Source organism: Oncorhynchus mykiss, chromosome 17 (genome assembly GCF_013265735.2).
Source record: "Oncorhynchus mykiss isolate Arlee chromosome 17, USDA_OmykA_1.1, whole genome shotgun sequence".
In the NCBI taxonomy this organism is placed as follows: Eukaryota; Metazoa; Chordata; class Actinopteri; order Salmoniformes; family Salmonidae; genus Oncorhynchus; species Oncorhynchus mykiss.
In genome coordinates, this window is record NC_048581.1 from 48,222,012 (window position 1) to 48,242,665 (window position 20,654).

At 45.3% G+C, this 20,654-nt stretch overlaps 2 protein-coding genes and 2 non-coding genes across 5 annotated transcripts in view; 1 reads left to right on the forward strand and 3 right to left on the reverse strand.

Moving 5' to 3' along the window:
- The window catches only part of ubap2a (ubiquitin associated protein 2a), a 40,200-nt gene extending 27,020 nt beyond the window's left edge, over positions 1–13,180 (forward strand). For both annotated transcript variants that reach the window (XM_036949998.1, XM_036949999.1), the window contains exons 12-27: positions 1,802–2,093; positions 2,235–2,491; positions 2,880–3,073; positions 3,360–3,633; positions 3,986–4,022; positions 4,119–4,287; positions 6,128–6,158; positions 6,287–6,557; positions 6,715–6,806; positions 7,163–7,213; positions 10,325–10,415; positions 10,671–11,051; positions 11,141–11,245; positions 11,531–11,601; positions 12,400–12,582; positions 12,807–13,180. In XM_036949998.1, coding sequence (XP_036805893.1) covers positions 1,802–2,093; positions 2,235–2,491; positions 2,880–3,073; positions 3,360–3,633; positions 3,986–4,022; positions 4,119–4,287; positions 6,128–6,158; positions 6,287–6,557; positions 6,715–6,806; positions 7,163–7,213; positions 10,325–10,415; positions 10,671–11,051; positions 11,141–11,245; positions 11,531–11,601; positions 12,400–12,582; positions 12,807–12,902 — 2,595 coding nt within the window. In that variant the 3' untranslated portion in view covers positions 12,903–13,180. The remainder of the gene's footprint in view (positions 1–1,801; positions 2,094–2,234; positions 2,492–2,879; positions 3,074–3,359; positions 3,634–3,985; positions 4,023–4,118; positions 4,288–6,127; positions 6,159–6,286; positions 6,558–6,714; positions 6,807–7,162; positions 7,214–10,324; positions 10,416–10,670; positions 11,052–11,140; positions 11,246–11,530; positions 11,602–12,399; positions 12,583–12,806) is intronic.
- A 712-nt stretch (positions 13,181–13,892) lies between these two features.
- Positions 13,893–19,221, reverse strand: nop56 (NOP56 ribonucleoprotein homolog). Its single transcript, XM_021568666.2, has 12 exons — positions 19,094–19,221; positions 18,095–18,184; positions 17,880–17,994; positions 17,479–17,643; positions 17,041–17,239; positions 16,587–16,774; positions 16,167–16,318; positions 15,877–15,977; positions 15,377–15,525; positions 15,007–15,128; positions 14,633–14,764; positions 13,893–14,388 (listed from the first exon to the last, which is right to left on the reverse strand). Exons 1-12 carry the CDS (start codon positions 19,094–19,096, stop codon positions 14,167–14,169), a joined length of 1,638 nt encoding a protein of 545 aa, XP_021424341.2. The 5' UTR covers positions 19,097–19,221; the 3' UTR covers positions 13,893–14,166.
- On the reverse strand, positions 14,864–14,929 carry LOC118940669. Its single transcript, XR_005037255.1, has one exon. It is a non-coding gene; the product is annotated as a small nucleolar RNA SNORD57 (small nucleolar RNA).
- LOC118940681 lies at positions 16,404–16,528 on the reverse strand. Its single transcript, XR_005037267.1, has one exon. It is a non-coding gene; the product is annotated as a small nucleolar RNA SNORA26 (small nucleolar RNA).
- Positions 19,222–20,654: the final 1,433 nt, after the last annotated feature.

Here is a 20,654-nt window from a genome sequence, read left to right on the forward strand (position 1 = left end):
TCCAGAGAACGCGTTTTCACTGCTCCAGAGGCCAATGGCAGCGAGCTTTAGACCACTCCAGCTGACGCTTGGCATTGCGCATGGTGATCTTAGGCTTGCGTGCGGCTGGTCAGCCATGGAAACCCATTTCATGAAGCTTCCAACGAGCATTCTATGCTGGTGCCATGTTGAAAGTCATCTGAGCTCTTCAGTAAGGCCATTCAACTGCCAATGTTTGTCAATGGCGATTGCATGGCTGTGTGCTCAATCTTGTGGCTGAACTGGCCGAATCCACTACTTTGAAAGGGTGTCCACATACTTTTGTATATACATTGCCTTCGGAAAGTATTCAGACCCCTTGACCTTTTCCACATTTTGTTACGTTAAAGCCTTATTCTAAAATGGATTAAATAAAAACTAATGACAAAGCGAAAACAAGTTTTTAGAAATGTTTGCAAATTTATTACAAATAAAAATCAGATGCCTTATTTACATAAGTATTCAGACCTTTTGCTATGAGACTAGAAATTGAGCTCAGGTGCTTCTTGTTTCCATTGATCATCCTTGAGATGTTTCTACAACTTCATTGGAGTCCACCTGTGGTAAATTCAATTGATTGGACATGATTTGGAAAGGTGCACACCTGTCTATATAAGGTCCCACAGTTGACAGTGCATGCCAGAGCAAAAACCGAACCATGAGGTCGAAGGAATTGTCCGTAGAGCTCCGAGACAGGATTGTGTCGCGGCACAGATCTGGGGAAGGGTACCAAAACATTTCTGCAGCATTCCAGGTCCCCAAGAACACAGTGGCCTCCATCATTCTTAAATGGAAGAAGTTTGGAACCACCAAGACTCTCCCTAGACCTGGCCGCCGGGCCAAACTGAGCAATCGGGGGGGAAGGGTCTTGGTCAGGGAGGTGACCAAGTACCCGATGGTCACTCTGACAGAGCTCCAGAGGCCTTTTTGGTAGAGTGACCAGACGTAAGCCACTCCTCGGTAAAAGGCACATGACAGCCCGCTTGGAGTTTGCCAAAAGGCCCCTAAAGACACTCAGACCATAAGAAACAAGATTCTCTGGTCTGATGAAACCAAGATCGAACTCTTTGGCCTGAATGCCAAGCGTCACATCTGGAGGAAACCTGGCACCATCCCTACAGTGAAGCATGATGGTGGTAGCATCATGCTGTGGGGATGTTTTTCAGCGGCAGGGACTGGAAGACGAGTCAGGATCGAGGGAAAGATGAACGGAGCAAAGTACAGAGAGATCCTTGATGAAAACCTGCTCCAGGGTGCTGGGGCGAAGGTTCACCAAGTCTCTGAATGTCCTTGAGTGGCCCAGCCTGAGCCCCGACATGAACCCGATCGAACATCTCTGGAGAGACCTGAAAATAGCTTTGAAGCAACGCTCCCCATCCAAACTGACAGAGTTTGAGAGGATCTGCAGAGAAGAATGGGAGAAACTCCCCAAATACAGGTGGGCCAAGCATGTAGCGTCATACCCAAGAAGACTCGAGGCTGTAATCGCTGCCAAAGGTGTTTCAACAAAGTATTGAGTAAAGGGTCTGAATACTTATGTAAATGTGATATTTCTGTTTTTTTTTATTATAAATTGCTATAAATAGCTTTTTTTGCTTTGTCATTATGGGTTATTGTGTGTAAATTGATAAGGGGGGGACGACGATGTAATCCATTTTAGAATAAGGCTGTAACCTAACAACATTTTGAAAAAGTCAAGTGGTATTTCTCTTACTTGGTTGCCATATTTTGCTTGTATTAACATAGGGCCCCATTCACTCAACTCTCTCCTTCTGTCTGCCAGTCGTCAGTGCTAGGGGCAGGTTTCGGGGACCTGGGCCAGTCTAAGAGGAGTCAGTCCAGTCCGGGGGCCCAGATCTTGGAGCAGCTGAAGGGCCCGGGCCTGGGTCCTCTCCCATCCTCCCAGGCAGCCCCCCCTCCCAGCACTCAGGGGGCCAGTAACACCTCTCTGGGGAGTAGACTCCCAGGGGTAGGAGGAGCCGCTCCTGTTCTCCCACCGCCTTCCACTTCAAGCTGGGATATCAAGATCCCAGAGCCCAGCGCCACATCCTCCTCACACACCTCCCACTTCAGCCGTGAGTAACACAGATTAACCAAAATAATCTATAATTTCAAATACCTGGCATATTGTTTTTTTTGTTAAATGGCCATGTGTCTGTATGTGGTGGTTGAGTTCGTATGCCTGACTGATCTGTATTTGTGTGTTCGCCCTCCAGGGGACTTTAAGCTGCAGCCTGAGCCATCCCTGGTGCTGAGCCAGCTGGCCCAGAAACACGGCGCCCCCTCTCTGCCCATTGCTCGCCAGCCCAGCCCAGCCCAATCTCCCTCCCCCATCCAGGGACCCCCCCTGGCCACCATCGGTGCCAAGCCTGCCCACAGCGCCGGGCCGGACACTCAAGGCAGCAACTCGCTGCAGCAGCACCGCGTTCCACAGCTAAAGGCCCAGAAACGAAGGATACCTCCCACCTCTAAGGTAAAAGGAACCACAGACAAATATTTCCTTGATTCCCTGTGTGAGGTCAAGGAATCAAGGACAGGAGAAATCAAGGAAAGAATTGGGCTTCACGCAGTGTGTAGGACAGGAATGGTCAACCTTGGCTATCAAGGTTCTTGTTTTAGGCCAGTACAAACACATCTGATTGATCTAATCAAGGTCTTGATGCTTAATTGGTCAATTCCCAGCGTTGAAGAGCACTGCTCTAAATGAAGAAGCTAAGGGTGTTTGAGGGGATTGGCGATCAAGATTAGCAAATCTGTGCAGATCCTGATGATTCTCTCAAATGCAAAGGATTGTGAATAATAAAGATGCTGTTTCCCGTCAATGAGTCCCCTCTGAGTAACAGCTTTCCCCTCCACTCCAGATCCCCTCGTCGGCGGTGGAAATGCCTGGCACTGCCGACGTCCCCGGTCTTAACGTTCAGTTTGGAGCACTGGACTTTGGCTCGGAGGCAGCCCTGCCGGACTTTGGCCCCGTGGAGACGTGTGTCACCGGGGGCTCCAGGGAGTCCACCCCGGCCCCACAGAGCCAGACCAACCTCTATTCCAATCACCTCAGGTGGGTCACAATCTCCACCGCGGGTGTATTCTGGGAGGTGAAAGTTACAGACAGAAAAAATAACCAATTTACATGATTCCACATTTGCCTTAGACAGTCCGATCTCCTCAGCACAATTTATTGTGTATACTCTGTTATTTTGCACTCCTGAACACACCCCAGGGGTGGTCAACAGATTGAAGACCATGCTAGCTCACCCTAGAAGTCCATACGAATTCTTCTTATTATATATTTTAAAGTGTCTCGACATAGTTTAACTAAAACCTCCTTCTCGGTTTGTCTCCAGTGAATCTATGAGCACCCCTCTTTCCGTCACCCTCCCTCTCTCATCCTCTGAGCCTGTCTACCACTCCCCGTCGGTGCCCATGCCCAGCCTGACCACCTCCTCTATGGGTACAGTCAGCTCCTCCACTCCATCCTCCTCCATCTCCTCCTCGGTGCCCTCCTCCTCTTCCACGTCTCCCTTTGTCTCAGTGGGGAGCGGTTATGACTGTGGGCCTGTGGCCCCTCACTCACACCTGGCCTTCTCCCAGAGCAAAGAGGCACCCGGGCCAATCATGGTGAGTCTACGTTTGGCTAGTGTAAGCCATAACGAACACACCGCAGGCCAACAGTATTCATTAGGTACCAAATGGAAGAAAACGTCCAGAAACCGGGATAGACTACCTGAACTTGTCCTATAAGAATCGCTTGTTTTTGTGTTCTGTTGCAGAAGGTTTTGGCTATGGTGTGCCCTAATGAACCAGACTCAGGCCTCCCACACAGTGTCCTGGGTTGTGCAATAATGAGACACATCATTTGTTGTGTATGAAATATGAATGATAAATGCATTTTGCAATGTTGGGATAATAAAGTAAAGTTGACATGGGTGAAGAATCCAATGTTTAATTAGTCGTTTGCTCGTCTCAACAGAACGGTCTGAACGGTGTGAGGACGTCTGCTATGGACCGTAAGTTACACATTTCATTCATTCTGTGCTGCTCTTTTTGTCAGTCGACCTCAGGATTTGTGTTTTTTAATTGATTGTTTCCCTCTCTCTCACCAGCTTCATCAGCCTCCTCTACGCCAAAGCCGGAGTCTCCCTCTCTGAGCATCAGTACCAGCAGTGCCCCTGCCCCCTCTGCCCTCATGCCCTCCTCCATACCCTCCCACAGCTCGGCACTCCCCAGTCTGCCACACGACATGCCCTCTGCCAGCCTGGCACCACTCAGCAGGTAACACGCACTTGCCTTTACGTGCTTGCATTGACGTGAGTTAGAGACAATTTATACATACAGAATTCCAAGTTTTGCCATTATAGGCTAGAAATGCAGTTACTTTCTTCGGTCAATTTATAGATACTGGATTGTAAATACAGTGCCTTGCGAAAGTATTCGGCCCCCTTGAACTTTGCGACCTTTTGCCACATTTCAGGCTTCAAACATAAAGATATAAAACTGTATTTTTTTGTGAAGAATCAACAACAAGTGGGACACAATCATGAAGTGGAACGACATTTATTGGATATTTCAAACTTTTTTAACAAATCAAAAACTGAAAAATTGGGCGTGCAAAATTATTCAGCCCCTTTACTTTCAGTGCAGCAAACTCTCTCCAGAAGTTCAGTGAGGATCTCTGAATGATCCAATGTTGACCTAAATGACTAATGATGATAAATACAATCCACCTGTGTGTAATCAAGTCTCCGTATAAATGCACCTGCACTGTGATAGTCTCAGAGGTCCGTTAAAAGCGCAGAGAGCATCATGAAGAACAAGGAACACACCAGGCAGGTCCGAGATACTGTTGTGAAGAAGTTTAATGCCGGATTTGGATACAAAAAGATTTCCCAAGCTTTAAACATCCCAAGGAGCACTGTGCAAGCGATACTATTGAAATGGAAGGAGTATCAGACCACTGCAAATCTACCAAGACCTGGCCGTCCCTCTAAACTTTCAGCTCATACAAGGTGAAGACTGATCAGAGATGCAGCCAAGAGGCCCATGATCACTCTGGATGAACTGCAGAGATCTACAGCTGAGGTGGGAGACTCTGTCCATAGGACAACAATCAGTCGTATATTGCACAAATCTGGCCTTTATGGAAGAGTGGCAAGAAGAAAGCCATTTCTTAAAGATATCCATAAAAAGTGTTGTTTAAAGTTTGCCACAAGCCACCTGGGAGACACACCAAACACGTGGAAGAAGGTGCTCTGGTCAGATGAAACCAAAATTGAACTTTTTGGCAACAATGCAAAACGTTATGTTTGGCGTAAAAGCAACACAGCTGAACACACCATCCCCACTGTCAAACATGGTGGTGGCAGCATCATGGTTTGGTCCTGCTTTTCTTCAGCAGGGACAGGGAAGATGGTTAAAATTGATGGGAAGATGGATGGAGCCAAATACAGGACCATTCTGGAAGAAAACCTGATGGAGTCTGCAAAAGACCTGAGACTGGGACGGAGATTTGTCTTCCAACAAGACAATGATCCAAAACATAAAGCAAAATCTACAATGGAATGGTTCAAAAATAAACATATCCAGGTGTTAGAATGGCCAAGTCAAAGTCCAGACCTGAATCCAATCGAGAATCTGTGGAAAGAACTGAAAACTGCTGTTCACAAATGCTCTCCATCCAACCTCACTGAGCTCGAGCTGTTTTGCAAGGAGGAATGGGAAAAAATTTCAGTCTCTCGATGTGCAAAACTGATAGAGACATACCCCAAGCGACTTACAGCTGTAATCGCAGCAAAAGGTGGCGCTACAGAGTATTAACTTAAGGGGGCTGAATAATTTTGCACGCCCAGTTTTTCAGTTTTTGATTTGTTAAAAAAGTTTGAAATATCCAATAAATGTCGTTCCACTTCATGATTGTGTCCCACTTGTTGTTGATTCTTCACAAAAAAATACAGTTTTATATCTTTATGTTTGAAGCCTGAAATGTGGCAAAAGGTCGCAAAGTTCAAGGGGGCCGAATACTTTCGCAAGGCACTGTATATCTAAATCAAGAGCAAATGGGGATATTAAGGACATTCATTAATGTATCTTTCTCTCTCTCTCTCCCCCATTGTAGCCATGGCAGCAGTAGTCATTCCTCTCTCACTGTGAGTACTGTTCAACACACAGACACACGCGCGCACACACACGCTTCTTTTAAGAGATACCATACCGAGTACAACCTCCTCTGTAACTAACTCTCTCGGTTTCTCTCACTCTACCTCTCTCTGTGTAGTATACCAGTGTAGACAGTAGTGTGAGCTCTCTGGCACCCTCGTCTGGCTCCTACTCCTCTGCCCAGGCCCCAGCCCAGTCACTCCACCAGGTCAACAGCGGCATGGCTCACATCATGGGCACCATGAGCCACATGAACAGCATGGTCAGTAGCATGGGTGGCAGCGGGCATCACGCCAGCCAAGCACTGGGGCTCAGTGCCAACGGGACCACGGCCCAAGCGAACCTCTCCTCGGCCCCCAGGACCGCACCGCTGCTCTCCTCCTCAACTGGTACACACAAACATGCATGAATATACACGCGCGCATACATGTATACACACACTAATACAGTCCCGTTCACCTACATATTGAAACACAAACGTAAAGACTATAAGTGAAACTGTAATTCTGTCTAGATAGCAGTGTGTTTTGTTCTTGTGTTTTTCAGGTAAAGCTCCTCCTAACCTGTCTCAGGGGGTTCCCCCACTACTGCCCAACCAGTACATCATGGGCCCAGGAGGCCTGCTGCCTGCCTACCCGGTAACTATTGTGTCTGTTTGTGTGTCACTGTCTCTCCTGGCCTAGTGGTTAAAGCGTTGGGCCAGTAACTGAAAGGTCCCCGAGCTGACAAGGTAAAAATCGGTCTTTCTGCCCCTGAGCAAGGCAGTTCCCCGGGCGCCGAAGACGTGGATGTTGATTATGGCAGCCCCGCGCACCTCTCTGGTTCAGAGGGGTTGGGTTAAATGCGGAAGACACATTTCAGTTGAATGCATTCAGTTGTACAACTGACTAGGTTATCCCGCTTTTCCTTTCCCTGCTTTCAAAGTAAAGAAACATATTTTGTTATTTGGGTGTATGATCCATTCAAGTGACTGTATTTGCCATGTGTTCCACAGCAGATCTACGGCTATGAGGACCTCCACATGCTACAGTCCAGACTGCCTATGGTGAGTCTCAATGATTTATATATGCACTGATGACTGACAGGGGGCGCTGTTTTGAAGCCACCTTGCCTCCAACTTGGCACTTGGCACTTCCCCACATATTGTTTTTGTGAGAAATCTATGAAAAAGAACAGGAATTTCATATTAATATGAAAAGTGTATACTAAAATCTAAAAAATATTGTATGCCATGTCTCAAAATCGATATCTATCTCACCTCTATATTGTTTTATGTCCTCCGGATTCGAGAAGAAAGATGAGTTCAACAGTGAGCCTGTCAGTTGGCCTTAATTCTCGCACAGCATCCAGCCTAGCTGACGCAAATCTATTTTCCAGATTTGTATTTACCACTTTTTTTTTGTCTGATTTAGTCACCCAATTTTGGCCATCCTACACGGGTAAAAAAAATAAACATAACTTTTAAACGGATTATGATAGAGACATTTTAAACCATTGGTTTTCTTAGAGGATTATCTACACATCATTTTACCAATTGGTCAAAATATGTGTTTTTGATTGAACACCCTACTCTCCTAATTTGTGTACCAGTATTTTTAGCTAACAGAATGGCCTTTCGGCAATCTCAACATTCAGTATACAGGGGGGGATTTACGGCGCAGTTTCTGATTGGCAGTTAAAAGCAATCTATTTTCCATGACAACGTTATGGAACATGGAGTGCGTGCAAATTTGGCACAATATAGAATTAGAATTTTAAGAATAACAATACCGTTATAACGGGGTGTGGTTATTACCTTGTGAGAAGGCGGTGTCAATGCAAAATCATGTTGTTCAAAGTGGCTAGAAAGGACTCCGTATTGAGAGAGAGACAGCGAGAAATAATGATACAGAAAATACTGTATTAGCCCATAAGATTCAATCGAGTTACGTTTGCTTCGGTTGCATCCTATTCACGAGGAAAGAAACGCAAAACTACCACTTATCGTCATTCCTCGTGTTTCCTGATCGGGACTTGCTTACATTTTTACAATTGTGTTATGCTCACTTCAGTTATGTTATTTTTCTCTCCTCTAATTAAGAGATTGAATCCAGACAGGATACTTTAGGAAACTTTCTGAATGGACATTAGTTTTTCCAAACTTTCCCCCGGTAATTCTGATTTTTTTTTGTTCTTCATTCAATTGAGTCGACGATGAAAGCTTGGTGGTTTTTAATCTATGCGTGAAGATAGTTCAACATGATGTCTGGATGATTAAAGGCTACACTGATCACTCGTGCTTGGCTGACAAACGTCTAGGAAATGTGACCCTAATCATTATTTTTGCGATCCACGTTATACGTCTCTCCTAATGATAAGGCTACCTGCTGATGTGAGCTGCCGGACAGTGCGCGTGCACTTGAAAATGCGTTTATGGATGAGAACGCGAGTTTGCCATTTCCGAAAAGTAGCTCCAGTCCCTGCTTGGCAATCTGTTGCCTAGGTCAACAGCCAGGGTCTCAAATAGGCCTAGGTACTACACTTTGTTATTATTGTACATTTAATTAAACTGACACATTTGGTGATGTTCGTCTTCAATTCATTGGCACATCAGACAGATCCTGTTTTTGTCTCTGGATGAATTGCACAGATGCTGATCGCTTTGATTCAGTGTAGTAGGCAAGGCCTAATATATATATATATATATATATATATATATATATATATATAACTTACAGATCTGTTCCGTTCTTGCACAATTCAAACTCTGGCATCTTCATTGGCATCTCTCTCTTCCATCCTCTCTCTATTCCTCTTATAGATCCTGAACCAGTAGCCTATCACAATGCATGTCCCAGAAGTAGCAATATATACTGAAAAAAATATAAACGCAACATGTAAAGTGTTGATCCCATGAGCTGAAATAAAAGATCCCAGAGATTTTCAAAATGCACAAAAAGCTTATTTCTCTCAAATGTTGAGCACAAATTTGTTTACATCCCTGTTAGTGAGCATTTCTTTTTTGCCAAGATAATCCATCCACCTGACAGGTGTGGCATATCAAGAAGCTGATTAATAAGTATGATCATTACAGAGGTGCACCTTGTGCCGGGGACAATAAAAGACCACTCTAAAATGTGCAGTTTTGTCACACAACGCCACAGATGTCTCAAGTTTTGAGGGAGTGTGCAATTAGCATGCTGACTGCAGGAATGTCCACCAGAGCTGTTGCCAGAGAATTGAATGTTCATTCCTTTACCATAAGCCACCTCCAACGTCGTTTTAGATCCAACCTGTACTCACAACCGCAGACCATGTGTACCCACACCAGCCCAGGACCTCCACATCCGGCTTCTTCACCTGCGGGATTGTCTGTGGAGGGGTGCTGAGGAGTATTTCTGTCTGAGAGAATGCCAAGAGTATGCAAAGCTGTCATCAAAGCAAAGGGTGGCTACTTTGAAGAATCTCAAATATAAAATCTATTTTGATTTGTTTAACACTTTTTTGGTTACTACATGATTCCATATGTGTTATTTCATAATTGTGATGTCTTCACTATTATTCTACAATGTAGAAAGTAGTAAAAGTAAAGAAAAACCCTTGAATGAGTAGATGTGTCCAAACTTTTGACTGGTACTGTATAGATTTGGAGGTTTTGCTTGCTGGATATAAAATAAGCTACAGTGTTCACACGGTGAACTGGCGGTGAAGTTTGAATGGCGAGAGCTTCTCTGTTGTGTTTTGATCACATTGGCTGGTGGTAAAAATGCAGTAAAGGGGAATCCGAATCCTTTTTCTTGCACCCAATGTTTATGTTTACAATGAAATGTATTAGGTTAGAATGCCCAATGTTAGAATGTTTCCAATGAAATTGATGAAATAAGTTAGAATGTTTTCCTATCAGTCTAATTTGCATAAACATTGTGATTGGATCATAGCTGTGAGGGTTATCGAATCAGAATCAAATCCTCCGATCTCCTCAAGTTCATTAATGATAAATGTTCATATTTAAAGATAACTGGAAGGCCAGTCTCTTTGGCAAAGAGACAGGAGTGGCAAGCAGTGGAACGTAATAGCTGAACAGAGACTGCAACCAGGCTACTACTCTACTGCCATTCATTCCAATTAGACAGGTTTGGATTTCTATGTTTCTGATCTGGTCTCTCTCTGCGTAAAGCCCTCTTTGCAGGATTACTACGGAATCACATTCCCTGGTCCTGCAGCACTCTCTGGCAGAGATGGGAGCCTCACCAATAACCCCTACTCAGGTAAGCAACTCTAGCAGCGCTACTGTCAAACCCTTTTTGTCAACTGTTTTGAAACTTTTGGAACTAGGTCCTGGAATTGTAAACTAGCTTGACAATAGTTCCATGACTATGGAGCTGAGGGGGATAAAAAAAAATGGAAAATGGTTCATGTTTATTCTGCTAAAATAGTAACAGGTACGATCACACACCCCTGGGGGACATCTTTACCATGTGTTACGCTTTCCGTAATCTTCCCTCCTCTCCCTTCCTCTGCAGGTGAAGTCACAAAGTTTGGCAGGGGTGACTCCACCTCCCCTGCGCCTAGCAGCTTGTCGGCCCAACAGCAGCCCCAACAGGGCCAGAGCCAAGGGCAGAACCAGGCCCAGCCACAACCCCCCCAGCCCCAGCCTCAAGGCCAACCCCAGGGCCACCACAACAGCCAGCAGCAGCAGGCCTTCCTCCCGCCAGGCTACAGCTACACAGGCCTGCCCTACTACCCCGGGATGCCTGGCGCTGCCTTCCAGTACGGCCACACCATGTTCATGCCCCAGGGACAGGGGCCAGCCAAGCAGCACGGTGTGGGTTTGGGAAACCCCTCAGCCAGCCCCTTCCAGCAGCAGCAGCCCAGTGGCTACGGCCAGCACACCTTCAGCTCAGGTTGGTTACCGTGAGAGAGGGAGACACACACACCAACAATCTAGTTGACCACTGTGGAAAAGAGAGTTATGTTGTTGTTTTGGTCTCAGGGTATGAGGACCTGACCCAGGGCCAAGCAGGAGTAGACTATAGCAAGGGATATAGCAACTCCTCCCAGAGCCAGGCCAAATCTGCTACCACAGGCCCCGGTAAAGGTACTTCACCCTCCCATTAAATCCTGGTCATCTGACCCCATATCGTTACCATGCTTGAACGGTTCTAACTCTTGTGGTGTTTTTTAAAATGTATTTCTATTATTAAAAATGAGAACTTGCCTGGTGAAATAAATAAATATTGCCATTTCAATGACATCTGAAACATTTTTTCATCAGTATTGGGCAAAAGTCATAAGCTGTCCTGATTTTAAGAGGCATTAAGTCATGCTTTTGACTGTGATACGAATGTTTGTCCAACTATTTCAATATTTTATCGTATGCTAGGCGGCATCTCTGTGACGTCAGGCAACTCCGGGGTCCCAGAAATCAGTGGAAGTGTTTACAACAAGACCCAGGTGAGATGTTTGTGTTTCAGATTTGTATTTACACTGAACCAAAATATAAACGCAGCAGTTTAAGATTTTACTGAGTTACAGTCCATATAAGGAAATCAGTCAATTTAAATAAATAAATTAGGCACTAATCTATGGATTTCACGACTGGGAATATAGATACCCTAAAAAAGAAAAGTATGGATCGGAAAACCACTCAGTATCTGGTGTGACCACCATTTGCCTCATGCAGCGCGACACGTCTCCTTCGCATAGAGTTGATTGTGGAATGTTGTCCCACTTCCTATTCAATGGCTGTGCGAAATTGCTGGATATTAGCGGGAACGGAAACGCGCTGTCGTACACATCGATCTAGAGCATCCCAAACATACACAATGGGTGACATGTCTGGTGAGTATACAGGCCATGGTAGAAATGGGACATTTTCAGCATCCAGGAATTGTGTACAGATCCTTGTGACATGGGGCCGTGCATTATCGCTGAAACATGAGGTGATGGCGGCGGATGAATGACGCTACAATGGGCCTCAGGTTCATTTCTGTGATCTTTTATTTCAGCTCATGAAACATGGGACGTTTATATTTTTTCCATTGTACATCATTACGATACCCATTAGTCCATCAGGGCTTATCTCCCCAGGATCATACACTAACACAATACTCTCTTATCAGTTATGATTTCAATTCTAGTCCTTTGCCAGAGCTTAACTGTGTTATGGTATTTTTTTTTTTCCATGGTCGTTTTTTTCCAGATAAATCTAATCACTGACCTTGACTTTGCTCTCCAATTGTTTGTTTCCAGTCCTTTGATAAGCAGGGATTCCATGCGGGGACTCCCCCTCCTTTCAACCTGCCTTCGGCTATGGGGGGTCCTGGAGGGGCCCCGGGTGGCTACGCTCCCGCCCCCTTCCTCCACATCCTGCAGCCTGCCCACCAGCAACCCCACTCCCAGATGCTGCACCATCATCTGGCCCAGGACGGACAGGTAACACCTCCACCCAGTCTACAACCTTGTGTTAACATGCCACTGGTGGGCAATCCTACCCTGTGCTTGTAGGCTTTTGTTCCAGCCAAGCAGTAACACCTGATTCTAGGTTAATCAGTTTTATTTCAACAAAAGCCTGCACCCACACTAGCCATCACTTTGCCTACCTCTGGTTTACATGTCTATATCAGTGTGGTGACGCTGTCCTCTGTCTCTGAATGCAGGGAGGTCCTAGCCAGCGAGGCCAGTCTAGCAGCATGCAGCAGAAGAGCCAGGTCAACAAGTCCAGCTACGGCAGCTCCCCATACTGGGGCAACTGACAGGGCTGTGTGTGTACACACTGCATCATGCCCTATCAGACCAGAGGGGGGGGGGGACAAAGTATTTTACAACACCAGGCTAAAACACACACTAACACCCCCCTCCCCACTCATTATTCCCCTTTAAAAATGTATGGCTGTTGTATGTAAAATATATTTATGTATGTATTTATACAGTATATATGTATTAGTAGGACATGAAATTTGGTTTAGATTTTTTTGAAGGATGATAGGAGTCAAATATCATGAAGTTGGTGAATATACAGTACTTGAACAAGTGTGGCGTGGATGATTTTTGTATGCACACACGAACCTGATGTACATTATGGCTAAGCATAATTTTTCACACATCTGAACATTTGACAGCTTGTGATTCCCACCTTTTTATACAGCGAGCTCAAAGTATTGGCATAGGAATTTCTCGTTACTTCAGATTTGAAATGACTACGATTAGTGCAAATTCTCAGCTTTAATCGGAGGGTATTTTCCCCCGTTAAACACAGGACCAAATTCACATTGTATTTGATCTCACTGCAATTGGTTTATCGAAAACATTCCGGTGTGTTGAGTGTCACAGGTGAAATCTTGCCCACTTACAATGATCTGACCTTATTTTCACCCGAAAGGCATATTCGTGATACAATGTGCACAGAAATGCATAATTGATTTGCCACTAGATGACAACCATTGCATCAAGACTGCCCAAATGTTCATAAATTGTGCACTCAATAGCACGGTATTTCAATGTGAAGTTAAACGCTTTCATGTCACTAACATTCCATTAGCTGTATTCAGCGAGTCCTCGTTTACATACAGGGCAGCAATCTCAGATAAGCAAGCGGGATCTTTTTCATTGAATTTAAGTGTCTCACCAGTTTCAAACCATTCAGATTGATAGGGGTAAATTGATAAAGTCAGGAATGCATAACTGGTTTAGACAACTATCCCCCTTTACATCAAATTGGCTGGAATTATTTCAGAGACGTGAGGAAATGGTTGAAAGCACATTTATATTGAACAGATTTGATAGAAAATGTCCATGAAAGTATTTACATACAAGTGTGATGATTATTACATTAACATCAATGCACTGAGCTGAATATTCACCTCCTGTGTAGTACGTTGAGGCTAGGGAGCAGAAAGACTCAAATTGAGAAACTTGATTACACAAGTCAGTTGGCTTACAACCTCTTATCCAAAGCTAAAAAATAAGATGGCAACAAAACTGTACAGAACTTAAAAGTCTCAGCCAAATATCGGCTATTCAGTCTTTTTTCTTCCTCTTCTTTTTCTTCTCAGTCTGGGGGGTTTCTGGAGCCTCCTCAGCCACTGGCTCCACCTCCATTGCCTCACTCTTTCGTTTCTTTTTCTTCTTAGCCGGAGCATCTCCGTTCTCTGCTGCTGAAGCCTCTTCCTCCATTTGAATGGCCTCGGCTACCGGCTTCTTTTTCTTCTTCTTCTTCTTTGCCTCGCCGTTCTCAGTCGCCTAAAGACATAGATCATTACATCAGGATGTTTCAGAATTACTCTATGGTCTACGCTCATTTCCGTATGGAGAGTTGTAATGTCCGACTCACTTCAGTGATTTGGGCCACTGTAGGGGACCAGCCAATGGTTCGGAGTCAAGTTAGTTTAGCATGTCGTACACTGAGACAGAACCATGTGGAAGGGTCAAATCTCAAATCAAAACATGCCTTCAGTTCGACTGGACAGCTGAAGCAATTAATTACCCCTGCCTCGCCATCACCCGCTTCCTCGTCGCCGTCACCAGTGGAGAAGGCTGCCAGCTTCTTCTCCCGCTTCCTGCGTTTCTTCTCCTTTTTTGCCAATTTGATCTTTATCTCAGCTGCCACCTCTCCGGCCTAGGAGGGGGGGGGGGGTAAGCAAAACAGCATGGTTATACTTCTAGGAGACTAGCCACTCAGGGCTGCTAGAAGCAGTGGTGGAGATGTGCTTTAGCAGTGTCAGGCTCATTAAATCAGTAAACCCCCACATGTGAGTCAGGGAAAATGTTGTCATCACTCACAGCAAATAAGCTAAACATCTACGAGGAAAGTACTAAAATCATGCTCACAAAACAGATCCCATTTCAATGTCAGCGCACCTGTATAACAGCCTCTTTCATGACGTCCAGGTTCTTGCGAGGCGCCTCTCCGGTCTCGTAGAACGAAAGGCGCTCCTCCACCTGGTCACGCAATTTGTCACCAAACACACAGGTGGGCACATCTGTCAGATTGGAAAGAAGTTAAATTACACCATTTGCCAGCAGGAGGCACCAGCAACATTACTCAAGACCTTGGATTTGCTCAGTAGTTAACGCATCACCATCATACACCCGGAGGTGGATTACTGTTGACGAAAAATAAGAACATCATCGCAAATAATGCCAGACGGGACATAGTGAACAGGCCATGAAACAACCTTTTTTACTAAGCCACTGCTCTCCTCATGGTTAAACCCCATCCATCACTCACCAGAAAAGGCATCAATTCTTGAGGCGATTGTGCACTTATTGGCCAGGTAACGGGAGATACGCCCCTTGTTCTTGGCTGCAGCACGACCAATGAAGGTTGAGTGGAAGATGAGGCCATACTTGGGGGTGTTGCCACGCGTCTTCAGAGCCCTGTGTGCGGGGAATGGCTGTTGGGTTACCAATTTAAGTTAACTTCGCTATGGAAACAAATGTTTCCCCAATAGGTAAGTGTTGATTACTCAATTTGTATTAGTTGCCATGAGATTTCCTAATTCGAACAAAAGTACAGCCATAACCCATTTATCATGGCCCAAGACTAGAACAAAGTGCCAAGTAATCTACCTCTTAGTGCCCTGGGCGGCTGCTCAGACTGTGGGGGTGCGTAACGGAGAGAGAGATCACCCCGAGGTGGTCACACCCAGTCACCCTTCTCTGCTCCGCCCCAGCCCTGCCATCACAGCAGCCGCCAGTTTCCCCAGCAGGGAGGGGGTGCCCCAGTACCTGAACAGGGCCTTCTCAGCACCCAGGATCTGCACAGTTGAAGCTGGGTACTTGGCCAGGTTGGTTAAGCTGCCGGCGTGGGAGATCAGGCGTGCTCCCACCTAGGGGGAGGGGGAAGAGACGACATGTCAGAAGTTGGCCGGTGAACATGTCACTGGTCGCAGAGGTGTCAGGGACAGTCAGCACCGATGGAAGACTCAACATTACGAGTTCAGGGGATTGACAGATTTGGTATAAACATCATTTGGTCCCGCTAGTGTCAAGTGGACAGTCATAAGGTCACTACATACCACATCTCCTATGAGTGCGGCCAAGTTGGGGGCCACCTGGCCCATCTTGGAGTGAAGGTACTCCTGGAGCTCCAGTCTGTAGGCAGCCAGTGAGACCACGCGGTTAGAGAACCGCTCAATGTTGATCAGGTCAATGGGAGAGATGTCCATGCCTACAGAAAAGACCGAGCAGCAACGTTGATACCAGGAACACGAGCGCTCATTGTACAAACACCACAGTGAAGACTGAAATATACATTTTGTATCTCCCGACAGGATCCACAGGAAGGATTTGAGCCTTCACTACAGGTTTATGAGAGAACTACAATAATCTACCCCTCTGTGTTGGTCATATAGGACACCTCAAAGTCCTAGATGGGCAAAAAAGGGGTTGTTTTTAATACCTGCATATAATAGACCGTGTGGGACATGGCTACTGACCCATGGAGCTGCGGGAGGCCTCCAGGATGGACTGGGCCTTGGCACTGTCCATCACCACCTCTTCCATGCTCTCCAGACTTTCTTCACTCAACTCCTTCCGGTTGCCAATCAGCTGGGTCATCTTGCAGTATGTAGAGTTGTCCGTCACTATCTTGATCAGCTCCGGGAAATGGTAGCCATACCACTCACTATAAACCAGAACGGGAATGAGGGAGCAGAAGTTGGGAATGTTTGGAAAATCAAAACAACCAGGTTGAGGGCATAATTTCTATTTATACTGAGGGACCGTCAGCACCGATGGAAGACTCAACATTACGAGTTCAGGGGATTGACAGATTTGGTATAAACATCATTTGGTCCCATTAGCAAGTGTGTCAGTGGATGGTTGTTGGTCTACTACTACGTACCACATCTCCTTTGAGGGAGACTTAGTAATCAAAGCAGCTGTACCTACCGCACACGCATGGAGAAAGTGTTGATGTCTTTGTCCAGCTGGTCAAGAAGGGCAATGGACTGGATGATCATGTTATCGGACCTGTTGACGTTGAACTTGACCTTGGCCCTGGAGTAGCTGTGGCCCAGCCCCAGCTGGGCCTTGGAGGCAGCCTGGGCAGTCAGCCCCTTCACCAGGGAGTGGAAGTGGAGACGCACACCTTCAGGTGAGAACAGTAAGTGACTGTGAGTATGCACGGGGTGGTATTTTCACAACCTGGGTCATTGGCACTGGCGGCCGTTCAGATTTTCAGTATAAACCGTCACGAGGGTCAGGGATTGATAATCTTGACATCACCACAGGCCAGACATCCCCAACTGCACACTGTCTACTGGTCAACATAAATGATGATTCCCCCCCACCACAATAACTTGTACTGTAGCCCAGTTGAGTACTCACCTCTCAATATCTCTGCCACCACTCCTCCAGTCTGGATGGCCAAGCCCAGTTCTTCTTGCAGAGCTCCTCCTATCTTGGCATCACCTACCCCCAGCATTGCCTTCTTCTTGCCCCCTATTGGAAGGTTAGTCTCCAGGAACAGCTTCAGGTCAGCATGGACCACACCTGAAACAATTACAACAATTTGAATTATAGACTACAAATAAGAGTATTATTAGCTGGGGGTGTGTTAACATACTGGCTAATGCCACCTGGTATAATTAATATAGCCAGGCCCAGAAGTTCAGGTTTGATGATTGGTGTCAGCACAGTCATTTAGAGGATTGACAGATTTTTGTATAACATCATTACATCCGAGCTTGGATTACAATTGAGTAAACGAAATAAAGCAACCAACTCACCTTCTGATATGGCATTAATATTATCTAGAGCAGCCTGGGCCGACTTGAACGGGAAAAAAGCAGCTAGGCTCACCATGCCATTGAATTTCCCAATGTTTAGAACGCAGTCTTCAACCTGGGGAGAGGGCGTAAAGATTAACTCCCCAACCGTCAACAAATATGGGTAAACCTGCGTCAAATGTCATCATATTTGTGGATGAATTGTTTATTCGTACCTGAGGCAAAAGCATGCCAATCTCTTCCACCTCCTTAACAACGAAGAGCGCATACCCTGCTGCATGTTCGAACAGCACATGCAACAGCACCTGTGGAAGAGATACGCATTAGGTTATTAAACTTCATATTACTAGCTACATTCAAACATTCAGTCAAACATGACTGAAACCAAATTATTAAATCACTGTGGAGGTAGCGACACGCGTTATTAACTTGTTTAAACACCGGACGTGGGCGATAAAGCGCTGCTGCACGCGTGTATGCAGCCATGATGGAATTATCCACGTGGTGCGTAAAATTACGGCAAGTGGTCAAATTAAACAATGTTAGGCAAGAATAGTCATTTCACAAGTGGACGACACAGTCGATGTGATATGATACAGGTAATTGATAGTATTTGCCAAAAAGTAGCGTGAGCCTCGTTTAACTCCCGTGCCAAATGCTTTACCAAGACGAGCGCCAAGCCACGTGTTGTATGGGACCAACACGCAGTAACCTTACGCACTTTGTAAAGGGAGCTAAATTAGACGCTTACCGTGTATCACAAACGTTCATAAACGTGTGTTGCGTTATTTGCTTAATATGTTCATTAAGTGATAGTCACCCATTTCCTTTCGCAAAATCAGAATTTCCACTGAGACAGAGGCCTACCATCGAGGCTGCCAACATCCATTTCCCCCACCTCTCTGCTGGGAGCACTAGCGAACGTTACCCACTGTACTTCGCTAGTAATTACTGCATACAATAGTTACATGTTTTACTATGCTATGACACATTACGCAATCACTTAACTTGCTAGCTCGTCAACTTCCCACCCTGAAATTGAATCTATATGCCAAATAAGTTAGCTAGTTAGCTTAGCTAGTTCAGCGCTGAAAATTGTAGTTTTGCCACGAACATCTTATTTTCCTAAGCATGTGTAACCACGAATAGTAGTTATTTCTTGGTGTTTAAATGGTTAAACATCCAAATGTCGTGCAAAAAGATCAAAATATTACCATGATTGCAAAATATCAGCTGCGACACGCTGGACGTGTCCTTTCCTCTGCTGCACGACTGTAGAAAGACTTCACTTGCTTTCCAACACCCAGCCACATGACTGAAGTACCGTGGGGTCGACTTTGTATCGCGAGATTAATGAATTTAGCATAATGTCGGGCACCACTTGTTGATTGATTTGTGAGTTGGGATTTATGTATACGGTCTGTGGTTGGGATGCTGCGAGGCTTACCATGGGCTTTATGCATGATTGCAATGGGTTGTTATATAATGTAGTATAGCCTATGTGTACTAAATGTACTAACCATTCTGATTACTGGCTTCCAAGTAGTCCTATATACCCTGTTTATTCCAGGCACTACAGACTTCCAGGTACAGTGCATTCGGAAAGTATTCAGACCCCCTTGACTTTTTCCACATTTTGTTACATTACAGCCTTATTCTAAAATGGATTAAATAAAAACATTTGTCTCATCAATCTACACACAATACCCCATAATGACAAAGCAAAAAACGTTTTTTAGACATTTTTGCAAATGTTTTAAAAATAAAAAAACAGAAATGTCACATTTACATAAGTATTCAGACCCTTTACTCAGTATTTTGTTGAAGCACCTTTGGCAGCGATAACAGCCTTGAGTCTTCTTGGGTATGACGCTACAAGCTTGGCACACCTGTATTTGGGGAGTTTCTCCCATTCTCTGCAGGTCCTCTCAAGCTCTGTCAGGTTGGATGGGGAGCGTAGCTGCACACCTATTTTCAGGTTTGATCAGGTTCAAGTCTGGGCTCTATCTGGGTGACTCAAGGACATTCAGAGACTTGTCCCAAAGCCACTCTTGCGCTGTCTTAGCTGTGTGCTTAGGGTCGTTGTGCTGTTGGAAGGTGAACCTTTGCCCCAGTCTGAGGTCCTGAATGCTCTGGAACAGGTTTTCATCAAGGCTCTCTCTCTACTTTGCTCTGTTCATCTTTCCCTCGATCCTGACTAGGCCCAGCCCCTGCCACTGAAAAAATTCCCACAGCAAGATGCTGCTACCACCATGCTTCACTGTAGGGATGGTGCCAGGTTTCCTCCAGACGTGACACTTGGCATTCAGGCCAAAGAGTTCAATCTTGGTTTCATCAAATCAAATTTGATTTGTCACATGCACCGAATACAACAGGTGTAGACCTTACCGTGAAATGCATACTTACAAGCCCTTAACCAACAATGCAGTTTTAAGAAGAGTCAAGAAAATATTTACAAAATAAACTAAAATAAAAAAATAAATATTAGAAAAGTAACACAATAAAATAACAATACTGAGGCAATATACAGGGGGTACCTCTACCGAGTCAATGTGCAGGGGTACAGGTTACTCGAGGTAATTTGTACATGTAGGTAGGAGTTATGTGACTATGCATAGATAATAAACAGTGAGTAGCAGCAGTGTAAAAACAATGGAGGGTTGGGTCAATGCAAATAGTCTGGTAGGCCATTTGATTAATTGTTCAAGCAGTCTTAAGGCTTGGGGGTAGAAGCTGTTAAGGAGCCTTTTGGACCTAGACTTGGCACTCCGGTAT